General features: G+C 64.4%; 1 protein-coding gene across 2 annotated transcripts; it reads right to left on the minus strand.

Annotated features, from left to right (window-relative positions):
- Positions 1 to 101: 101 nt before the first annotated feature.
- On the minus strand, positions 102 to 9,281 carry AJM1 (apical junction component 1 homolog). Of its 2 annotated transcripts, none has more exons than XM_039719842.1 (3): positions 9,001 to 9,281; positions 5,551 to 5,624; positions 102 to 3,808 (listed from the first exon to the last, which is right to left on the minus strand). In XM_039719842.1, the coding sequence occupies exon 3, from the start codon at positions 3,743 to 3,745 to the stop codon at positions 512 to 514; it is 3,234 nt and encodes a 1,077-aa protein (XP_039575776.1). In that variant the 5' UTR covers positions 3,746 to 3,808; positions 5,551 to 5,624; positions 9,001 to 9,281; the 3' UTR covers positions 102 to 511. The 2 variants fall into 2 exon arrangements, with proteins under 2 accessions (XP_039575776.1, XP_039575777.1); XM_039719843.1 differs by lacking the exon at positions 9,001 to 9,281 and adding an exon at positions 5,856 to 7,052.
- Positions 9,282 to 18,785: the final 9,504 nt, after the last annotated feature.

The following is an 18,785-nucleotide window of genomic DNA, read 5'->3' on the forward strand; positions in this document are numbered from 1 at the left end:
GACACGCTCCCGGTGCCGCCCAGCCCCAGGGCTGGGTATGGCCGTGCGGGACCCCCGTGCTGAGGGAGCCGGGGCAGGCCCGGGGGGCTCTGGGTTGAGCCCGCGTGGGCTGGCAGGGCCCAGCACCGAGGCTCCCGCAGGAGCAGGCCCGGGCTGCACCGACGCGGCGCGGACACGCTCCCGGTGCCGCCCAGCCCCAGGGCTGGGTATGGCCGTGCGGGACCCCCGTGCTGAGGGAGCCGGGGCAGGCCCGGGGGGCTCTGGGTTGTGGCAGCCTGGCGGGCGGGGCGGGGGCTGCGGAGCGCCCCTGCTCCGGCCGAGCACCGCTCACCCGAGGGGCTCTGGGGGGCTCGCCGGGCTCTGGGCTCCAGGGCACACCTCGGGCTGTGCTCCGCCACCCCCCGGCCCCCCAGCACTGCCGGCTGCCCGCAGCCCCCTCCCCTTGGTGTAACAGCCGAGGGGGTCTGACAGGACAGCGCGTATCTACAGAGGGGCTGCCCCCGCCCTGCGTTCACATGATGTCGTCCAGGAGGTTGGGGCTGGCCACCCAGTCGAGGGTGCGAGGCTCGGAGGCCGCCATAATCATGCACATGAACTGTTTGCCCGTCCTCTTGTCGATGGGGTAGATGGTGGTGGGGGTGAAGCGCTTGTTGCTCTCCACGAAGTCGCAGAGCTGCTCGTAGACAGCGGGGAACTCGTGCCGCAGGAAGACGCCGCGGATGCGCAGCTCCCGCTGGATGTTGATGAAGCAGACCTCCCGTGCCTTCCGGCCCTCCTCCCCCTCCTTGTCGATGTCCGCCGTGCCGGGCGGTGGCGTCAGGATCAACGTTTCCATGTCCCGCTCCTTCTTCAAGATCTTCTTCTCGGGGCTGGAGGAGGCTAAGGCCACCTTGGCATATTTCCTGACCGTCGGCACCTGCATCTTCGGTGACGGCCTCTCTGGCACTTTCTGAGTGACGGCCACGGTTACATTCAGCAGGAAACATTCGTTGGGGTCGTACTGGTTGCCTGTCTCCCGCAGCTCCTGGGCATACTCCCCCAGGTTGTCCGAGTAGCTGTCCAGCTCCCGCAGGGACAGGTACGTGGGGGACATCAGCAGGCTCTCCAGCCCGAACTGGAGAAAGTTCTCAGCAGAGCCCGCGTTGGGGAAGCCCAGGAAGAGCACGCCACGGCCACGGGAGAGGTATCCCACCTTGGCGATGCGTGAGAAAGCCTTGTGCACCTCGGTGTTGTCGCGGCAGAACTGCAGGACGTGGCGGCAGACGCTGCCCACCCGCCCGTAGACGCAGCTGGCCTTGTGCGTGTCCCAGTCCTCGCGCCGGCAGTGCCGGGAGCAGTAGTAGGTGTAGCAGCTGTGGCACGATTTGAAGTAGAGGCAGGCGTTGAACATGGTCTCTGTGCGCCGGCACTTGGCGTTGGAGCACATCATCATGTCGTCCTCCTCAGCGCTCAGGTCGGGCGAGCAGTTCTCCGGTGACTTTTCAAAGGGGCCGGCGGCCGGCGGCCGGCGCGGGGTGCCGGCATGGGAGCTGGGGCCCGGCTGCTCCTTTGTGGGTCGGGGTCCCTCGGGCACATTTTGAGAGACCCGCCTGGGGGTCTCGCCGCGCCGGGGGGGCCCCGAGGCGCCAGTGCTCAGCAGCTGCTTGAGCTGCTCCGCGAGGCTGTCCCTGTCCCCGGAGCGGTGGCCCGGTGCCGGCTTGTAGTCAATGACAAGGTCGGTGATGAGCTCGTCCAGCTGCTCCAGGCTGCGCTGGCGCCCCGAGCCGCTCTCCCTGGCGCTGGGCTGGGGGGCACAGGGCACGGCGTAGGGCCGGCACTCCCGCCCCGCGTCCAGCATGTCCCAGCTGGCCGAGCGCCTGTCGCTGCGGCCCAGCCCCTCGGCGCGGATGTCGTTGTCGGTGATGGTGATCTCCGGCGTGACATACCAGGAGCGGCCCGGGGCCCCGCGGCTGCCGTCGGCGTGCACCCGCTCGAGGATGGAGCTCTCGGAGAGGGACAGGGCCGCGTAGCGCTTGGGCGAGCTTGACAGGTTGATCACCACAGGCTGCCGGCGCTCCTCGGGGGATAAGGCACGGTGCTCCTCATGGGCGAGCAGGTTCTCGTAGCTGCGCCCACGCAGCAGGGCCTCCTCCCTGCGTGCTGCCGGCGCCAGGATGTTATCCCAGGATTTGGAGTAGTGCTGGGTCTCCCGGCCCAGCCGCGGTGGAGTCACTCCGTAGCTGGCGTGCCAGGAGGAGAACATGGCCTCGCGCCCGGCCGGCTGTGGGGTGAAGCGGGACAGCTGCAGGCTCTGGTAGGGCAGCGTGGCCCGCTCGGGGCAGTACCAGTCCCCGAAGTGCAGGGGCTGTGCGCTGCGGGGCGGGGGGCACGTGCGCGACAGCACCTCCCGCTCCCGGTACTTGCCGTAGTCCTCGGCGTAGAGCAGCCGCGGCGAGGAGCCCAGGGCTGGGTATGTCCGAGCCTCCTCGGCGTACAGGGTTTTGACAGGGGTCCCTCGCGGGGCGTAGTAGCGGGGCTCATCCGCATAGAAGGTGCGGGCAGGTGCCTCCTGCACCGGGTAACCCCGCGCCTCCTCCACGTACAACGTCCGGGGCGGCATCGTGTGAGCGGCAGCCTTGGCCGGGTCCTCGGTGTAGAAGGGCTGGGTCACGGCGTGGCGGCTGGGGTAGGGGTAGCTGGCATAGCCAGAGCTGCGGAGGGGCATGGCAGGGCTGGGGCACCGCGCTGACTCCTCTGCGTAGAAGAACTTGGCTGGGACGCCGGGGGCCGAAAAGGTCATGCAGCCCCTGTCGGGGTACTCCCGGAATTCCCGTGAGGCTGGCACGGGCACTGTCTGGTACGCCAGTGCCCGCGGGTCTGCCTCGTAGTACTCGCCGGGGTAGGGCAGCAGCGGAGGGTCCCCGCTGTACGAGTCGCTGGGGGTGGGCGTGCGGGACGCGGACGCCTGCCGGCTGCCCGGCACGGTCAGGCTGCGGGCGGCCCCGGGCGTGCGGGGCCAGCGCGGCGGCTCCGGACGGTTCGGGGCTGCCCGCAGGCTCCGCGCCGTGTGCACCAGCACTGCCTCGTCCGGCTTGATGTCCACTCGGCACTTGACGTGGGGGCTGGCGCCCACCTTCGCCCCCGGCCCCTCCTCGTAGCAGTTGCTGCCCAGGCAGAGCGGGGAGATGCGGCTGACGCTGCTCCGCTGCGGCTGCAGCTTGATGGGGTGGACCTCGTTGGCCAGCGCCCGCAGCGGCATCGGGCCCTCGCGGCGCGGCGAGGGGTCCGTGTGGGAGGGCTCCCGTGCCACCCGCAGCACCTCCCGCCCGCGCCGGGCTGGCGGCGGTGATGCCGCCACGGTGATGGGCACCGGGGTCAGCGTGGACTTCACCCGCGGGGCGCTCTTGGAGCGGGCTCGGCGCTTCGGCTCGCTGCGCGGCGCGGGGGCTCTGCCGCTGTAAGGGTCTGCCTTCGCTGGCACCTGCCTGCCCGGCGGCCCCGGCGTGGGCTCGGGCACGCCGGGGCGCGGACAGGCGCGCTCCATGGCCGAGGGGGTGCCCAGCTCTTCCAGCGACTCGATAAAGTCGAAACTCCTACAATGGCGCTTGTTGAAGGGCTGCGGCTCGCGGGACAGGGAGGAGGACATGGAGGCGTCACATTGTGCTAAGGGCTGACAGACAACGGAATCCCCAGGGGCTGCTGTCGCCACCTTGATGTCTTGGTACACCGTGGACACCAGAATGTCAGGTGGGTCTGTTCGTGTCATCTTAAAAGCAGCTCTTCTCCTGCCAGTTCCCTGTCACACAGCCTCAGAGGACGGCAGCCCACCCTGCAAGAGAACACATGAGGCGCCTCAATCCTGGAGTGACCTCGTATCAATCCCCACAGCTCCTGGCCCAGAGCTGGGAGTTGGCCATCTCTTCAGAAAGGAAGGTTTGGGGGCATCCCAGCCTCCACTGCTGCTGGGATGTCAATAGTCAGTCAACTGGAGGAAGAAACTGGAAAAAGTCTCCAGATCCAGGGTGCAAATCACGGAGCGGCTGGCAGGACACCGATGGGGGCAGCCAGGGAACTCTGCATACCAGCTCAGCACAGCAAGAGGAGAACACAGAGTACTGTGCCCTCTTCCTGGCCACAGGGCACAGGGGCTGTCTTGCAGAATCACATGAATTGGCAGCTCTGAGCAGGGCTGTGAGGGTTCAACACCAGGGTTTTCCATGGGGAGTGTGTGCTCAGCCCTGGTGAGAGCACTGGAATGGTGAGGGATCTCCTGGGACTGTGTGTACCCACATCCCAGCACCAGCACTGCAGGGAGAAACAGGGCCCAGGGACAGGCACCATGAGCACCCACCTTGGTGGCTGGGAAGCCCCCACAGTCTGGGGCTCTCTAGGAGGCAGGAGCTACAGCCCCTTCTTGTGGTGGCTGCACCCACTGTGGCCCACAAACACCTGTGTGGGGTGGTCACAGTGCTGGCTACACAGAGCTGCACCACTCTCTGGGTCTTTCACACCAGGGTGGCCCCAGGGGTGGCAGAGGGGTGTTGTGGTGGGTGCCCCAACCCACAGTCATGTCAGCAGTAATTCCTGCATCACCTCCCTGTGCCAGAGGAGCTGTGCTGGCTCAGTACGCACTGGCTTTGTCTCTTCTGTGTCCCATGGCTGTGACACGTCCCCTGGGCTGGAAAGCGAGTGTGATGGTGGCTTCAGCTGCTGTGGGACATGTGTCTGACACCCACTGTGTGCCAGCACCAAGCACCCCAGTGCTCTGGGACAATGCTGTTGGGTGGCCAGGGTGGGCAGAGTCCCCAGCCACAGTGTGACACAGCTGTGTGACAATGAGGACATCAGGACAAGGTTCCCACAGTGAATGGGGGGGACAGAGGAAGGTGTTTGCCCACAGGACTAAGTGGGTTGTAGCACTGACCTTCCCCACCAGCCCTTCGAGAGCTGCCGTGGGTTGTCACCAGCACTGGGAGATGTGCACCTTCTCTGCCCACAGCGGGGACCCCCCAGCTGTCACCTCACCACGTCCTCTGAGCATTGGGTGTCGTGGCCACCAAAGGCCTGGGTGCACTGGTTGTTGCTGGCTGCTCTGTGTTGCACTAAAGAAGGGTGGGCACTTGCCTTTAAAGAGCAGCAGAGGACCAGAGGGAGAGGATGTTTCTTGGAGAAAAAGAATTGACTTTATTTAGCAAGAAGCATTGACTACGCAGAGATGAGGAGACTTGGGTTCCTCCTCATTGCCTGCCCCAAAGCTGGGGGGTGCAGATGCCAGAGCTGAGGTGACTCCAGTGGCCTTGGGGTGTCTGTCCATGTGATGGGCCGGGGAGAGCAAGATGCCATGAGAAAGGAGATGGGGGTCCCAGTGCCTCCCTGCAGAGCTGGGAGGGCAGGTTTGCCCCCCTAAAGGTGACCCAGTATTGGCTCTGCTGTGTTACAGTATGTGGGAGCTGGGCTGGATCTGGCAAGGCAGCACCCCGTGCCACAGCGATGGTGACAGTGGCACTGGGAAGCCCATTCCTGTGGTGTTGGGGTGGCTGGCAGGCAGGGAACTGTAGCCCAGGGTCCTACCTGGTCCAGCAGCAGCAGTGAGGGGGTGGATGAGCTGAGGTGGCCGAGGGGCCTGTGGTGGCTCCATCCCAGCGCTGCAAAACAAACAAGGCACATGAGGCTCCTCGGGCACCCCCAGTGCGGTGCAGTTGTGGCTGCCGGGGCCATGGATGCCTTGTGAGCACGTGGAGCACCCCCAAGAGATCCCTGCAGCCACAGCCCTGCTGAAGCAAAAGGAACTGTCACCCAGCAAGGCCACTGTGTGCATCCCTGTGCACTGGCGATGTGGGCGCTCCATCCCACAGGCACCAGTGTCTTCCACCCACCAGCAGCACCCACTGCCGGTGGAGCTGTGAGGTTGCCATGGTTTCTCCAAATTATTCCTCCTCTGCGAGGACGGCGTGGGTAGGGACGGTGTGGGTGCAGGGGGAGGCTTGCACGGGGAGCTGGGGCTCTGTGGCAGTGCAGGGAGAGCAGAGCCCTCACTCAGCTGCAGGAACCCTCTGCCTATTGAGGGAGGCAGAGCCAGGATGGCCCCGCGGTGCTGCCAGTGCCATTATGCTCACATCCCACCAGCCTCTGACACCAGCTCTGCAGGGAGAGGGTTTTGCATCCCCTCCGCTCTCCAACCCCCGGCTGGCGGGCATCCGGTTGGTTGGATGCTCCCTTCACCCCCAGCACTGCCCACTTTCGGCAGGCGCCAGCCTCCCTACCCGGGGTGCCCACACGGTGTCACCCCGTGGACGTGACACCTGCCGACAGTGCTTGCAGAGCGGCCGTGCCCACGGAGCGGCCGGGAGCCGCCCCCCGTGGGGTCCTGCCCTGGCTCCCACCCGTGAGCTCCGGCAGCACGAGGGGCTGGCCCGGGGGCGACCCCGCTGCCGGAGGGGCCCACGGAGGATGCCAGAACTGGGTCACTGCCTGCATGTGCCACGTGAGGGCTGTGAGGGGAGGGGTATGGACCCCCACCACCATACCCTGCCTGCCCCATAACCACAGTGGGCACTGCCTGCACGCTGCCCACCCTTCCAGGACACTGCCCACACTCTGCCCGTGCTCTGCCCCGAGCTGCCCATACACACAGCCCTGCCAGTACACGGCCTGCCCGTGCTGCCCTCAGCACTGCCTGGGCACTGCCCACTCGCTGCCTGTCTCTGCACATGGCAAGGGCTGCTGCTTGCCCATCCTGCTCTTGGTGGCTTGCCAGGGCCCTGCCCTGTGCACCCTGCCCGCACACTGCCCACCCTTACCCACACATTGCCTGGGTATTGCTGCCCATCCTGCCTGCTTGCTGCCCATGCACATCCCACTGAGCAGGCAGGAGTGCTGCAGTGGGTACGGTGCCTGCACACTGCCTGCACATGCAGAGTGCTGAGCACGCTGCACTGCCCCCCCTCCACCCCAGCAGCCCCAGCACACTGCACTGCCCAGGGCCCACTGCACCCACGGGCATGGCCAGCAGAATCAGCACTGCCCCAGCACTGTCCAGTACTGCCCCAGCACTGCCCCAGCATTGCCCAGCACTGCCCCAGCACTGCCCCAGCACAGCCCCCAATCACTGCCCCAGCACTGCCCCAGCACAGCCCCAGCACAGCCCCAGCACTGCCCCAGCACTGCCCCAGCATTGCCCAGCACTGCCCCAGCACTGCCCAGCACTGCCCCAGCATTGCCCAGCACTGCCCCAGCACAGCCCCAGCACTGCCCCAGCATTGCCCAGCACTGCCCCAGCACTGCCCAGCACTGCCCCCAATCACTGCCCCAGCACTGCCCAGCACTGCCCAGCACAGCCCCAGCACTGCCCCAGCACTGCCCCAGCATTCCCCCAGCACTGCCCAGCACAGCCCCAGCACTGCCCCAGCACTGCCCCAGCACTCCCCCAGCACAGCCCCAGCACTGCCCAGCACTGCCCCAGCAGCCCCTGCATGGGGACAGCAGCCAAGGACAGCGTCCTGCTGCAAGCACTGCTGGAGCAATTGATGCTGGAGGTCCCCCAGCAGCTGCCGTGGGGGCAGTGTCTGTGCCAGCCTGTGCCCGCTGCCCCAGCACTGCCCCAGCACTGCCCCAGCACTGCCCCAGCACTGCCCCAGCACTGCCCCAGCACTGCCCCAGCACAGCCCCAGCACTGCCCAGCACTGCCCCAGCAGCCCCTGCATGGGGACAGCAGCCAAGGACAGCGTCCTGCTGCAAGCACTGCTGGAGCAATTGATGCTGGAGGTCCCCCAGCAGCTGCCGTGGGGGCAGTGTCTGTGCCAGCCTGTGCCCGCTGTGCCCGGGAACGCTGCTGCGCAGGGCCTGTGCCCGCTGCGTGTGCCAGCGGGGCACCGATGGCCGCTGCTGCCTGGGCACTTCCCGCTCCGGGAGCTGGCAGCCGGCACGGGCTGTGGTGAGGGAGCCCACTGCCCTCCCCGCCCCTGCTTCGTATCTGTGGCAAACAGACACTGCCCCCCGTGCCACCCCAGGATACGCACATGGTGCCCCGTGCCCCTGTGCCCGCTGCCCGCCCTACAGATCAGAGAGCCGCTCTGTGCTCCGCAGCCCCGAGCCTCAGCCTCTCTGCCCCCGGCACCTCCAGTCCCTGTCCCAAGCCCGCCAGGCACGGATGGCTGCCAAACCCGAAGCCAGCATGTGTCCCCGGGGGAGCCATCCTGCCGGGGGGAGCAGCACCCGGCCCAGGCGGGCATCCCCGGTGCCGGCATCCATGTTGGTGTGAGCAGCAGCCAGGGCGCAGGGGAAGGCTGATCCGTGGCCCCTCCAGTCCCTCAGCGAGGGGTGCAGCAGCAAACGGGCAAGGCCGGGGGGCAGGGGAGCCCGGAGCGACCCGGGAGGGCGAGACGCGCGGCCGGGACCGGGTGGACGGTGCATGGGCGGCCCCCGGCGGGGGCGGGTCTGTCCCGGGCGCTGCCGCAGACGCCGGGGCGGTGGCCCCGGCCACCCCCACCCCGCTGCGCACCGGCACCGGGCGGCACCGGGCGGCACCGGGCCCGCTGGGCCGCGCAGGGCGCTGAGCCGGGCACCGGGGGGGCTGGAATGGCCCGGCTCGGGCGCTGCGGTGGGATGGGACGGAGAGGAGCATGGGGCTGGGGCTGGGAGATGAGGATGGGTGTAGGGATGGGATGGCGATACACGGGAGTATGGAGAACCCTGAAATACCGGTGCGATGGGATGACTCGGCTCGGGAGCACGGGATGGGGATGGCCCCGGTGAGGCTGGAGGAACGGAGGCAGCACAGATAGATGGGGACGGAGATGTGGGGCACGGGACGATGATGTGGGGAGCCTGGGGATTGGGATGCCCCGGGAGGGTCTTCGGGGAATAGGATGGGGATATGGAACACGGTGGGGGGGGCAAAGGGAGAAGATGAGATATGATGCGATGCGAGGCGATGGTCGATGGGGGGCCCGCGAGCGGCTGGCCCGGTCGGAGGCCACCGGGGGTGCAGCAAACCCCAGCCCCCTGCCCGGGACCCCTCACCTGCTCCGCGCCAGCCGCTCTGGCGGCTCTCGCCGCATCCCCCAGCCGCCGCCGCCGCGCTAGGCTGGGGCTGCCGCCGCCCTGGGGACCATGGCCCGGCTCCGCCCGATCCGGCACGGCACGGCACGGCGGGGCACAGCACGGCTCGGCCCGACGCTCTGCAGCCGCTTGTTTTCCCATAAATACGGCAGGCGGAGTTACCGGCGGGGCCGGCACCGGGACCGGAGCCTCCCCCGGCGCCGCCCCCAGCCCGGTCCTCATCCCCACCATCCCCATCCATCTCCACTCCCCCGCCCGGCTCCGCTCGGCCCCGCTCCCGGCCCCGCCCCCACCCCTCGCAGCATCCCCTCTTCCCCCTGATCTCCGGGCAGGCTCTGCGGGCCCCCGGTGCCATCCCTCGGGGGGATTCCCCGCACCCTGGGTCTGAGTGCCCGCGGGGGCACCCGGCTCAGCCCCGCACCGTGTACAGAGACCTCACGGCCCCCGCAGGCGCCTGCCCTTGCAAGGGCAGCTCCCCAGGCCCGTCCTGCCTGACCTTGCCCCATCACCGTGGCCCTGTGCGGCCGAGGCCGACTGGGCAGCGAAATCCCCTGCTAAGCTCCTCCATGGAATGGCCTCGTTTCCCAGAGTCTCCCGGGCTGTCGCTGCCTGTGGTGGCTGGTGCCCACACGGATGCTCAGTGATGGAGACGGATGAAGGAGGCACAGAACAGCTTCTGGCACACTCAGGCCCCAGCATCTCCAGCACAGCACAGCCTCTAAGTCACAGCCGTGCCTCAGTTTCCCCCCGTCACCTCCTTGAGCTGCCCTCCACTGCCCACAGCTCCGGGGGCAGCCCCAGCACCTGTGGGTGCCCTGGCAAGGGGCCATGGCCACGGCCCTGGGACCCACCAGTACCTGCCATGGCTCCACGCCCTGATGCAAGGCTGCTGCTCTCCGTGTGTTTCTGCATGGCAGGTGCACCCCGGGATTTGCCCGATTCAAAATCTCTGTAGCCAAGACCCTTTCCTCCTTCCACTGTAGCTCCAGGAACAGTCTCTGGTGCCTGCACCAGGCAGAGCAGTGCTGGCGGGCCTGTGGTGGGCTGGCACTGCTGTCATTCCTGCAGGAATGCCCTTGGGAGCAGTGGGCATTGCTGAGCCCACCGGGACCAGCGGTATGTGCCCCAGGGGCTCATTGCACTGACGAGTGGCACAGGAGCTGCAGGAGGAGCTGGGAGCAGGGTGAGCCTGTCCCTGCTGCACACACGGGGCCAAGAGACCCCCCGGGACCCCGCACCATGTTCAGACGGGCCCTATCCCCACCCCCACACACCCCCACGCACTCTCCGGTGCTTCCACGATCCTCTCCGCAGGACACAGGGCTCCGGCTGCTGCTGCAGCCGCTCCCGCTGCCCCCGGCTTCCTGCCCCCGCGGTCCCCGCCGTGCTGCTCCATCTGCTCCCGCCTGCTGCCAGCCCACGCCAGCCAGCCCCGAGCACCACCGATGTGGCCGCTGATGCACGCCGGAGCACCGGGCAGGCAGCACATCGCCCGTGGGTGCCATCCCCCGAACGGTGCAGGAGCCCATCCCCCTGGCATGCAGAGTCCCCGCTTGGAGGAGTACGCTGCCCTTGGGGCATCCCTGCAGTGTCATCCTCTGTCCGTGCAGCTGTGCCCTGGGTGACACCTGCATGCATTGAGGTCACCTGTCCGGAGCTCTGGGCTTTGGAGTGGCCACGGGTCCGAAATCAGGGAACAAACGCCCTGGAGGGCCGTGTCCCCCAAGCCCCATGGCAGGGACAGCGGGACCATCTGCTCCCCGTGTGAGGCTGCTATTCCAGGCTGGAAGGTGCTTAAGGATCCAGCTGGACCACGGGCAGGTCTCCACGCACCGGAGGTGACAGCGCCATGCCATGTGCCCAGGGCACCGGGGCTCTGGACAGTGCCTTCCCCTCCTGCTCCTCCTCCTTCTCCCGCTCCTCCTGCTCCTGCTCCTGGAGCCAGTGGCAGCCCGTGGCAGAGGAGAGGATCCCCCGGGGGGCTGCAGTCGTGCTGGCTGCTCAGGGCTGTCACCTGCCCTGAGCACGGGGCCGTGCTGCTGCCTTGGGCTGTGACACCCCGGGTTCCCAGGCAGGGGAGGCAACCCCAGCCCCACAGGACACTGAGGAGGGGTGGGTGGCAGGGCTGGGGGCTGCCCCTGCCCTTGTGAACACCACCCGCAGGGGTGGCAGCCCCTCAGATGGAGGGGACCCCCTTGGCACAGCCATGTGGGCAGCAGGACTCAGCAGGTGGGGCTGGAACTGTCCCCCATCCCTGTGTGGGGGACAGAGGTGTTGGGCCCCTGCCACGGCTCTGCAGGCCCAGGCTTGTCCCTGGCCGAGCTGCCGGGGCCCCTCTTGTGCCATGGGAACACGTGAGCAGCCAGAGGGATCCCACGAGCCCTGCTCCTGCAATCCTACAAGGAAAAGGCCAGCCTGCTGCCTGTCCCTGTGTCCTGGCTGCCCCACTGTGCCTTGCTGCCAAGGCCAGGAACGGCCAAGCTGGGCCAGTGTGGGGGCAAATCCCCCTTTCTGTGGGGCCTCCCCCAGACCCCACAGGGAGCAGAGCCACAATATTCACTGTCCCTGTGACTCAGTTTCCCCACCTGCCCCTGACAGTGTGTACCTGGCCAAAGTGTCTGCAGGTGACAGACTTAGTTCTGCTGGGCCCCATCGAAAGAGGAAACTGAGGCACAGAGGAACAGCATGCTCAAAGGTCACCCTCGAGGTCTGTTGTGACTCTGGACACTTGGTGAGACCCAAAGCAGGGCAGATCTCATCCTGGGAGGGACCTTGGGGGTCACACCTGTCCTACAAAGGTGGGGGGGGTTGGGGCCTCCCATCCCTCCCCAAAGACCAATTAACTGAGGCCACGCTGAGAGCTCTCTGTGAGATGTGACATTAACTTGGCACAGGATATTGGATCCCCTGATCCAGCCCCGCCGTGTCCCTTGGTGCAGCTCAGAGCAGGAAGGGGCCCCCAACAGGAGCCCCCCATGCCTGCCCTGGGGACGCTGACCCTGGTGGGGCCGGGCATGGTGGCAGGGGCCTGTCCCCAAACCTGCTGGGCTTGGGGGTCCCCTGATCCAGCCCTCAGGTCACACCAGGAACTTGGACTTGTGGAGGCACAACAATGAGGTCAGGGACAGGGGAGACGGGGGGGGACCACAGGGACATGAGCAGGGGAGCACAGCTCTGACCGGGCCAGCAGGGAGCAGTTTTTGAGCATTAGAAAGACCTTTCTGGGCATTTGCAGAACACTGCCAGGAGGGCCAGAGGTTCACCAGGAGGCAAGTATGGGCAGGGGCAGGTGGGCAGCGAGGTGAGGCCTCCAGAGTAAGGGTTTTCTCCAGGATCCCTGTGGCAGCAGCAGGCATGGAGGCCTTCCCAACACCAAGGCCAGCCATGGCACCAATTGTCCCTGGGCAGGTTGACCTGTCACCTCTGCGTGACAGCTGTGGAGGGACAGAGGGTCAGACCCCAGCCAGGAGGGGCTGACAGAACAGAGAGCTGGAGCCCTTCTGCTCTGGAGCCAGACTGGGAGAGCTGGGATTGTTCAGCCTGGACAAGGCTCTGGGGAGACCTCAGAGTACCTTGCAGGGCCTGAAGGGGCTCCGGGAGAGCTGGAGAGGGACTGGGGACAAGGCATGGAGGGACAGGACACAGGGAATGGCTCCCACTGCCAGAGGGCAGGGATGGATGGGATATTGGGAATTAGGAATTGTTCCCTGGGAGGGTGGGCAGGCCCTGGCACAGGGTGCCCAGAGCAGCTGTGGCTGCCCCTGGATCCCTGGCAGTGCCCAAGGCCAGGCTGGACAGGGCTTGGAGCAGCCTGGGACAGTGGGAGGTGCCCCTGCCCATGGCAGGGTATGGAATGAAAAAGAGCTTTAACGTCCTTTCCAAAACCAGCTTGTGATTCCATGACCTGACCACAGGGCCCAGTGGAGGTCAGTGGAGCCTGTCCCCCCTGGAGCAGCAAGACTGCCATCAGAAATTCTGCCCATTGTTTGGGACACTGTCCCAAGGACATCCTTGAGGCTGAGAGCCCTCACCTTACTGGGGGAGTGGTTGCAGATTCTGGCTGTCCTAAAATCTCGGGAATTCTCAAGTCAGTCAGGTAGCACCAATTCCATTTGACATCACAAACCTGTATTCAAATGCTGGTGGAGCTTTAAGTGGTTTACCTGCTTTATAAAATAAATCTCATTTGAATGTACCGTTTGTTTGAATTTTGTAAGATCCTGTGACCCCTCTGGCAGCCCCAGATTTAGCAGTGGGACAGGGACACTGGTGTGGTGATGCCAGGGGGAGGCCAACATGGGCCACTCTGAGAAAGCAAAAGGAGGAGATTCCTCAGTGAAACTCTGAAACCAATTGGGGAAAGATACTCGGAAGGCCGTTAAACACAAAAGCCCGGTTTCCCCCTCTGCCCGTGCCGAGCGCGTTGCTGAGGCACGGCGAGAGGCACATCCTCCCTGCTGCCGCTGGGGCCGGCTGGCAGTGCCAAGCAGCCAGCAGGTCCCCAAAATGCCTACCCTGGAGAGCCGGGGGACAAGCTGTCCCCCCAGGGGGCCCTTGCCAGCCCTGGGGCTGCTCCTGCCCGCGGGTGCCGGCGCTGTTTGGGGACAGGGCGGGACTGCCAGACCGCGGCGGCACTTTGGGACCCGCTGTCCCCAAGCTGCTGTGCCGGGGAAGGGCCGCTGGCCCGATGGCCCAGCACAGCGAGGGAGAGGCGGCGCAGCTCAGCACGGGGCACGCGATGGGAAGCGACAGCGCGGCGCTGGCACCACCAGCCTGTCCCCGGGGCCACCTGAGAGACGGAGCCGGTGTCAGGGCGATTGCACCCGCGGGGTGATGACTGCGCCGGGACGGGCTGGGCGGCCTCACCCGAGCGTGAGCCGCCGGGGAGGCAGCTCCTGGCTCTCGCTCGGCTTCCCGAACGCAGCCCGGAACGGGCCAGGGTGCCACCCGCAGCCCCGGGAGGCGATGCTGGGTCCGTGCCCCGGTAGGATGTGGCTCCATGGGAAGAGGCTGCAGCTGGGGCTGGCCAGGCTTGTGGCAGTAGGTGGGTGCTGGGTCTCCCCATGGGTGCTACAGCCACCCAAGCAGTGGTGAGGGCTCCAGCACTGGGGGAATGGTGCGGGGCACCCCAAAATGTGGACGGGAGGCTGTGGGAATGGGGGTGACTGGCACCCAGTGCCTTGCCATGCTGGGGGCTCATATGTGATGTGGTGACTCTGGGAATTGTTGGGACTGCTCCACTCCATCCTGCTGCTCAATTCACAGTGCAGATGAATATTTGATCATTTGATACCTTCCCTTGCTCTCGGCTCTCTGTTCCCCATGCTCCCTGTGTCACAGAGCACCCACTGCAGGACCAGCCTCGAGGGAGCAGAAGGGCTCTGGCAGCCATCCCACTGCTGCTCCTGGGGAAGGGCTGACAAGGAGCAGCACAGGCAGGGCTGGGGGCACAGAGAGGGCCGGGCAGTCCTGCGGGCATGGGCCTCTGCCCCCACTGCAGGCAGCACCACTGCAAGCTGCTGCGAAATCCTCTGTTTCCAAGGCAACGTGGGGATCCCACAGCTGGGAGAGGCAGAGCTGGAATGGGATGAGATGCTGCTGGCACCCTGCAGCTCCTGTCTGCTGGTGATGCTCTCCTTTTCCCAAGCTGACTGGCATCAGCATGATGCTTGGCCAGGGGCAGGAGGGTCTCTTCAGCTTCTCTCCTCTCTCCCTCTCATCCCCTCCCTGCCTCCAGCTCTGAACTAAGGGAGAAACCAGGCCCTGCTGCCCTCTTGGGGCTGGGGAGGAAGCTGGACCCTGCCCTGCAGGCTCCTGGGCTTTGGTGGCACTCAAGGGTGAGGTGAAGCCTTTGAGCAGCTACTGAGAAGTCCCTGCTTGCACAGACAGCTGTAACCCCACATTCCTGTTGGGGTTCATTGGGAAGGACCAGTTAGTCCCCAAAGGCTCACAGGAGAGCAGTCTAGAGGTCAGGCTCAGGGCATCCATCTGGGGACCCACAGCAGGGCCACAGGCAAACCCTGTTTCAGATACCCTTGTGCCCCACAGTGGCTGGGATCTCGGTGTTGCCCTGACACCAGTGCACTGGGCAGGGTGCTGAGCCTCCCTCCAGCTCCCCTCAGTGATGCCACACAGCAGCCTGCTCACTCGGGACCTCCCAGAGCTGCAGGGGTGACCAGACACTGGTGCCCCAGCAGGTGGAACCCACCACCTGACACCTGCCACGGAGCCACTGCCCACCAAATCCACAGGGAGGGCTGTTTCTCCTGCCAGCTCCAGGGAAAAGCCTGCTCTTCCCCCAGCTGGCTGACTCCCTCCCGCAGCCAGGCTGCACACACCAGCTTGGGCTGCAGCCGTGGCTGCTGCACAGGCCAAGCCTCAGGCACTGGGAGCGCTCTCCGTGCCGTCCTGGAGCATGGAGAGGCAGGACTGACATCCCGCAGGTGTCCCCTGCCACCAGGAGGCACAGCACCTCCATCCCTCCCATCTCCCCTCTGCGGCGATGGAGAGCTGCACCGCTGCCTCCCCTCCTTGCTCCTGCCCTAAGGCAGAGCCTGCCAACAGCCAGGGGTAAGCAGGAGTTTAAGGGGCTCCCAGCCCGGCTGCCCCACGGCAGCAGCCCCACGCAGCTCCGGGCAGAGCACACACGCAGGCAGCCCTGCTTTAACCTGGCATGGAGCCGTTTCCCACAGGCTGCCGAGCCCCCAGTTTAGCTGACCTCACCACGCTCTGCCCGAGCCCCCGGGATGGCCATGACTGCCCACTGAAGGTGCCAGAGGATAATTCCCTGTGCTCAGCAACCACCCTGTCACGGGGCTGGGAGAGGAAGCCTGGATACTCACTGTGGAGCACCTTTGGGCCAGGAACATTTCAGACATGCCTCAGATGCTGCAGGTTGGTTTTGGAGGCAAACCCACCAGTTAAAAAGGCTCAGCTACTTGCCCTGATATCTTTATGCAGCAGACTGAGCCAGCGCTAGATTAATTTTATTATGCCATGATTGAGGCTGTTGCTAGGCTACAGCCCCGGTCCCTAAACCCATCCTACTGCAGGATTTCCCCACCATCACTCATCTGGCTGCTCTGGGGCATCCCAAAGGACAGAGAAGCACCATGGGCTCTCCAAGCACCCGGATCCTTGGATGCAGAGACACTGCAGGCAGAACACCCACCGTGCTCCCAAGCCAGCCCCCACCCAGGTCCATCCTGGCCCAGGGCTGGGGGCAGGCAGGTTGCCCCACCGCCCCCCTCTAAGCCTCCAAGAGGACTCACAGCTCTACACATTCATTTTGTGGCCTGCTAAAATCCAAGTTCCAATGACCTTTTCATGTTCACTGCTGGAAGGAAGGAAGCAAATTCCCACCCTGGGCCTTGGCAAGCCAGGGAAAGACTTGTCGTGACTTTATGGGAGCAACAGAAATAGGGCAAAGCTGCATCCCCCAAAGAGCACCATCAGGGCACTCCTTGCATGTGGCCCTTGGCATTGATCATGGGGAATGAAGAAGGCTGGGTGCCCTGGTGACACAGGCTACAGCTGTGGACAAGGCCAGCCCATCCCAGGGTCAGTAGGAGAGGGATTATATGGGAATCATTAAGAACCAGTCCTGGCCAGCAGGACAAAGGTGGAGCAGGGACAGAGCCCCATCAGTAAAGGGCTGTGAAGAGGGAGCAGAACTTAAACAAGAGCCCTGGCAAAGTAACAAATCAGCATAAATTGTCCAGGAACAAATCTGGATGGCAGTGATCAGACAGCTCCTGAGCACCATGGCAGGTGGTGGACAGCTTTCCACAGGGATCATAAACTCATGGAGTGGTGTGGGTTGGAAGGGTCCTTAAATATCAGCTGGTTTCAACCACTTGCTATGGGCAGGGAAACAGCTGGAGTGGCACAAACTGCAGGTCTGCTTGTCCTGGTTCCCTACTGGGGTTTGACAGGAAGCAGCCACGGGCCAGGTACCAGCCATGGTCCCTTTGGCACAGGCCCTGCAGGGCTGGGGCATGCAGATCACAGCTTGGACCCCTGCAGGGAGGAGCTTTATGTCAACCACTAGGACAGACTAATGTAAGGAAGAGCCTTTTCAGCAGGCTGGGCCAGGCACCTGTTCCAAGGAGAGCTGGGCCATCAGGACAGCAATGCTGTGCACACAGGAGGAATCTGGGACAGCAGGCACAGAACAGAGGAGGTGGGCAGCTTCAGGCCACTGGTGCAGGGCAGCTGGAAGGTCTTCCCAAAACAGCTCCCACCTGAGGAGCCATGAGGCTGTCAGGCATGGTGGAGCCTGCTGGGCTCAGGTCAGTGTCAGTCTGCTCTGCAGTCTGACTGCACCCACAGCCCCTCAGCAGTGCACTGTCACACACCAGGAGCAGCTGAGTGACAACAGCTGTGAACTGTCATCCCGTTCCAGGGATGGCTACAGCAAGGAATACTCCCCAAATAACCACCTGTAGAGAATGGGACAGCACCTGGGCCATCCTGGCCAGGAGGACACTGGGTGAGAGCAGGGGCCCTCGGGGTTCTCTCCTGGCTTATCCCGAGTGCTCTGGCTCCAAGTTAGCACAGTGGAAGCCAAGACACTTTGGTGGCCCTGGAGATCCCAGGTGGCAGAGGAGCAGGCACTACCCTGTCCCTGATGGATGAGGCTCCCCATGCTGTGCTGGGTAAACAACCCCAGCCAAAATGCAGTGATAAATATGTACTTTTCCCTCCTACTGCTCAAAACCCAGCCCCTGCAGCTCTGGCCAGCTCCGAGAAACTGCAGCTCTTCAGCCTCAAGCTCTTGACTTTTTTTTTTTTTGGATGAGTGATAAAACCAAAAGCAAAACCCCTGGTACCTGCGGAGATGCTTGCAGTAACTATTTATATCATTGTGATCCTGCAGAAGCTTCCCCATAATGACAGGCACGTACATACTTTTTATATTTAGCTTCTTTGAAAGGATGGCATGGGAAAGCCTGGCTCAAAAAGGCCTATTTCCTTCTCCCCTCCCTCATGCTTGCTGGCTCTGGGTCACAGCTCACACTGGAGCTCAAACCAGTTCAGCATTCCCTGGAAAAGGGAGAAGCCCAAGCCTAAAAAGACCAGGTTGGACAGGGCTTGGAGCAACCAGGTCTAGTGAAAGGTGTCTCTGCCCATGGCAAGAGAATGAGCTTTTGGGTCTCTTCTAACCTAAATCACTGTGGGATTGTGGCCATTATAAAAAGAGCCTTTTTGGTGCTTTTCCCTTCCACACTCCCACTTTACCTACAGGGTGGGAATTCTCTGGCCTTGCTGCAGGAGCCAAACCATGCCACACACCCTCCTGTGGCTCAAATGCAAGTAGAGCCAGCTTGCACATCTGCTTTTCTCTTTCACAGGAGTATTTTGGAGCAGAATGATCCATCTTTGCTTGTTTTTGCCTCAGCTCCTTGTGCTGACAAGCTGCAGGGAACGTGGAGGCTCCTGTGGCAGCAAAGCTGGCACAGGAGGGAGACACACCGAGGTCAGCACCCGTGGCAGCACAGACTGGGCAGCAGCACAGCCCCTGTAGCCACACCTGAGCAGGACCCCTGCCCCTCTGCGCTCGTTCAGGGCAGGCGGCAGCTCTGGAGAAAGAACTCATGGTTTTTTATGTTCAGCTCCTTTTTCTGGAATGGATTTTAATTCAGCACCCTGTCCCGTGAGGTGTGGGAGCACAGCAGCACAAGGAGGGACACACAGCCCCTGAGCCCAGGCACAGGGGCTCTGGGGTAGAAAAAGATGTGCGGAGA

The sequence above is a fragment of the Passer montanus genome, unplaced genomic scaffold (assembly GCF_014805655.1).
Source record: "Passer montanus isolate IOZ18808 unplaced genomic scaffold, ASM1480565v1 scaffold43, whole genome shotgun sequence".
In the NCBI taxonomy this organism is placed as follows: domain Eukaryota; kingdom Metazoa; phylum Chordata; class Aves; order Passeriformes; family Passeridae; genus Passer; species Passer montanus.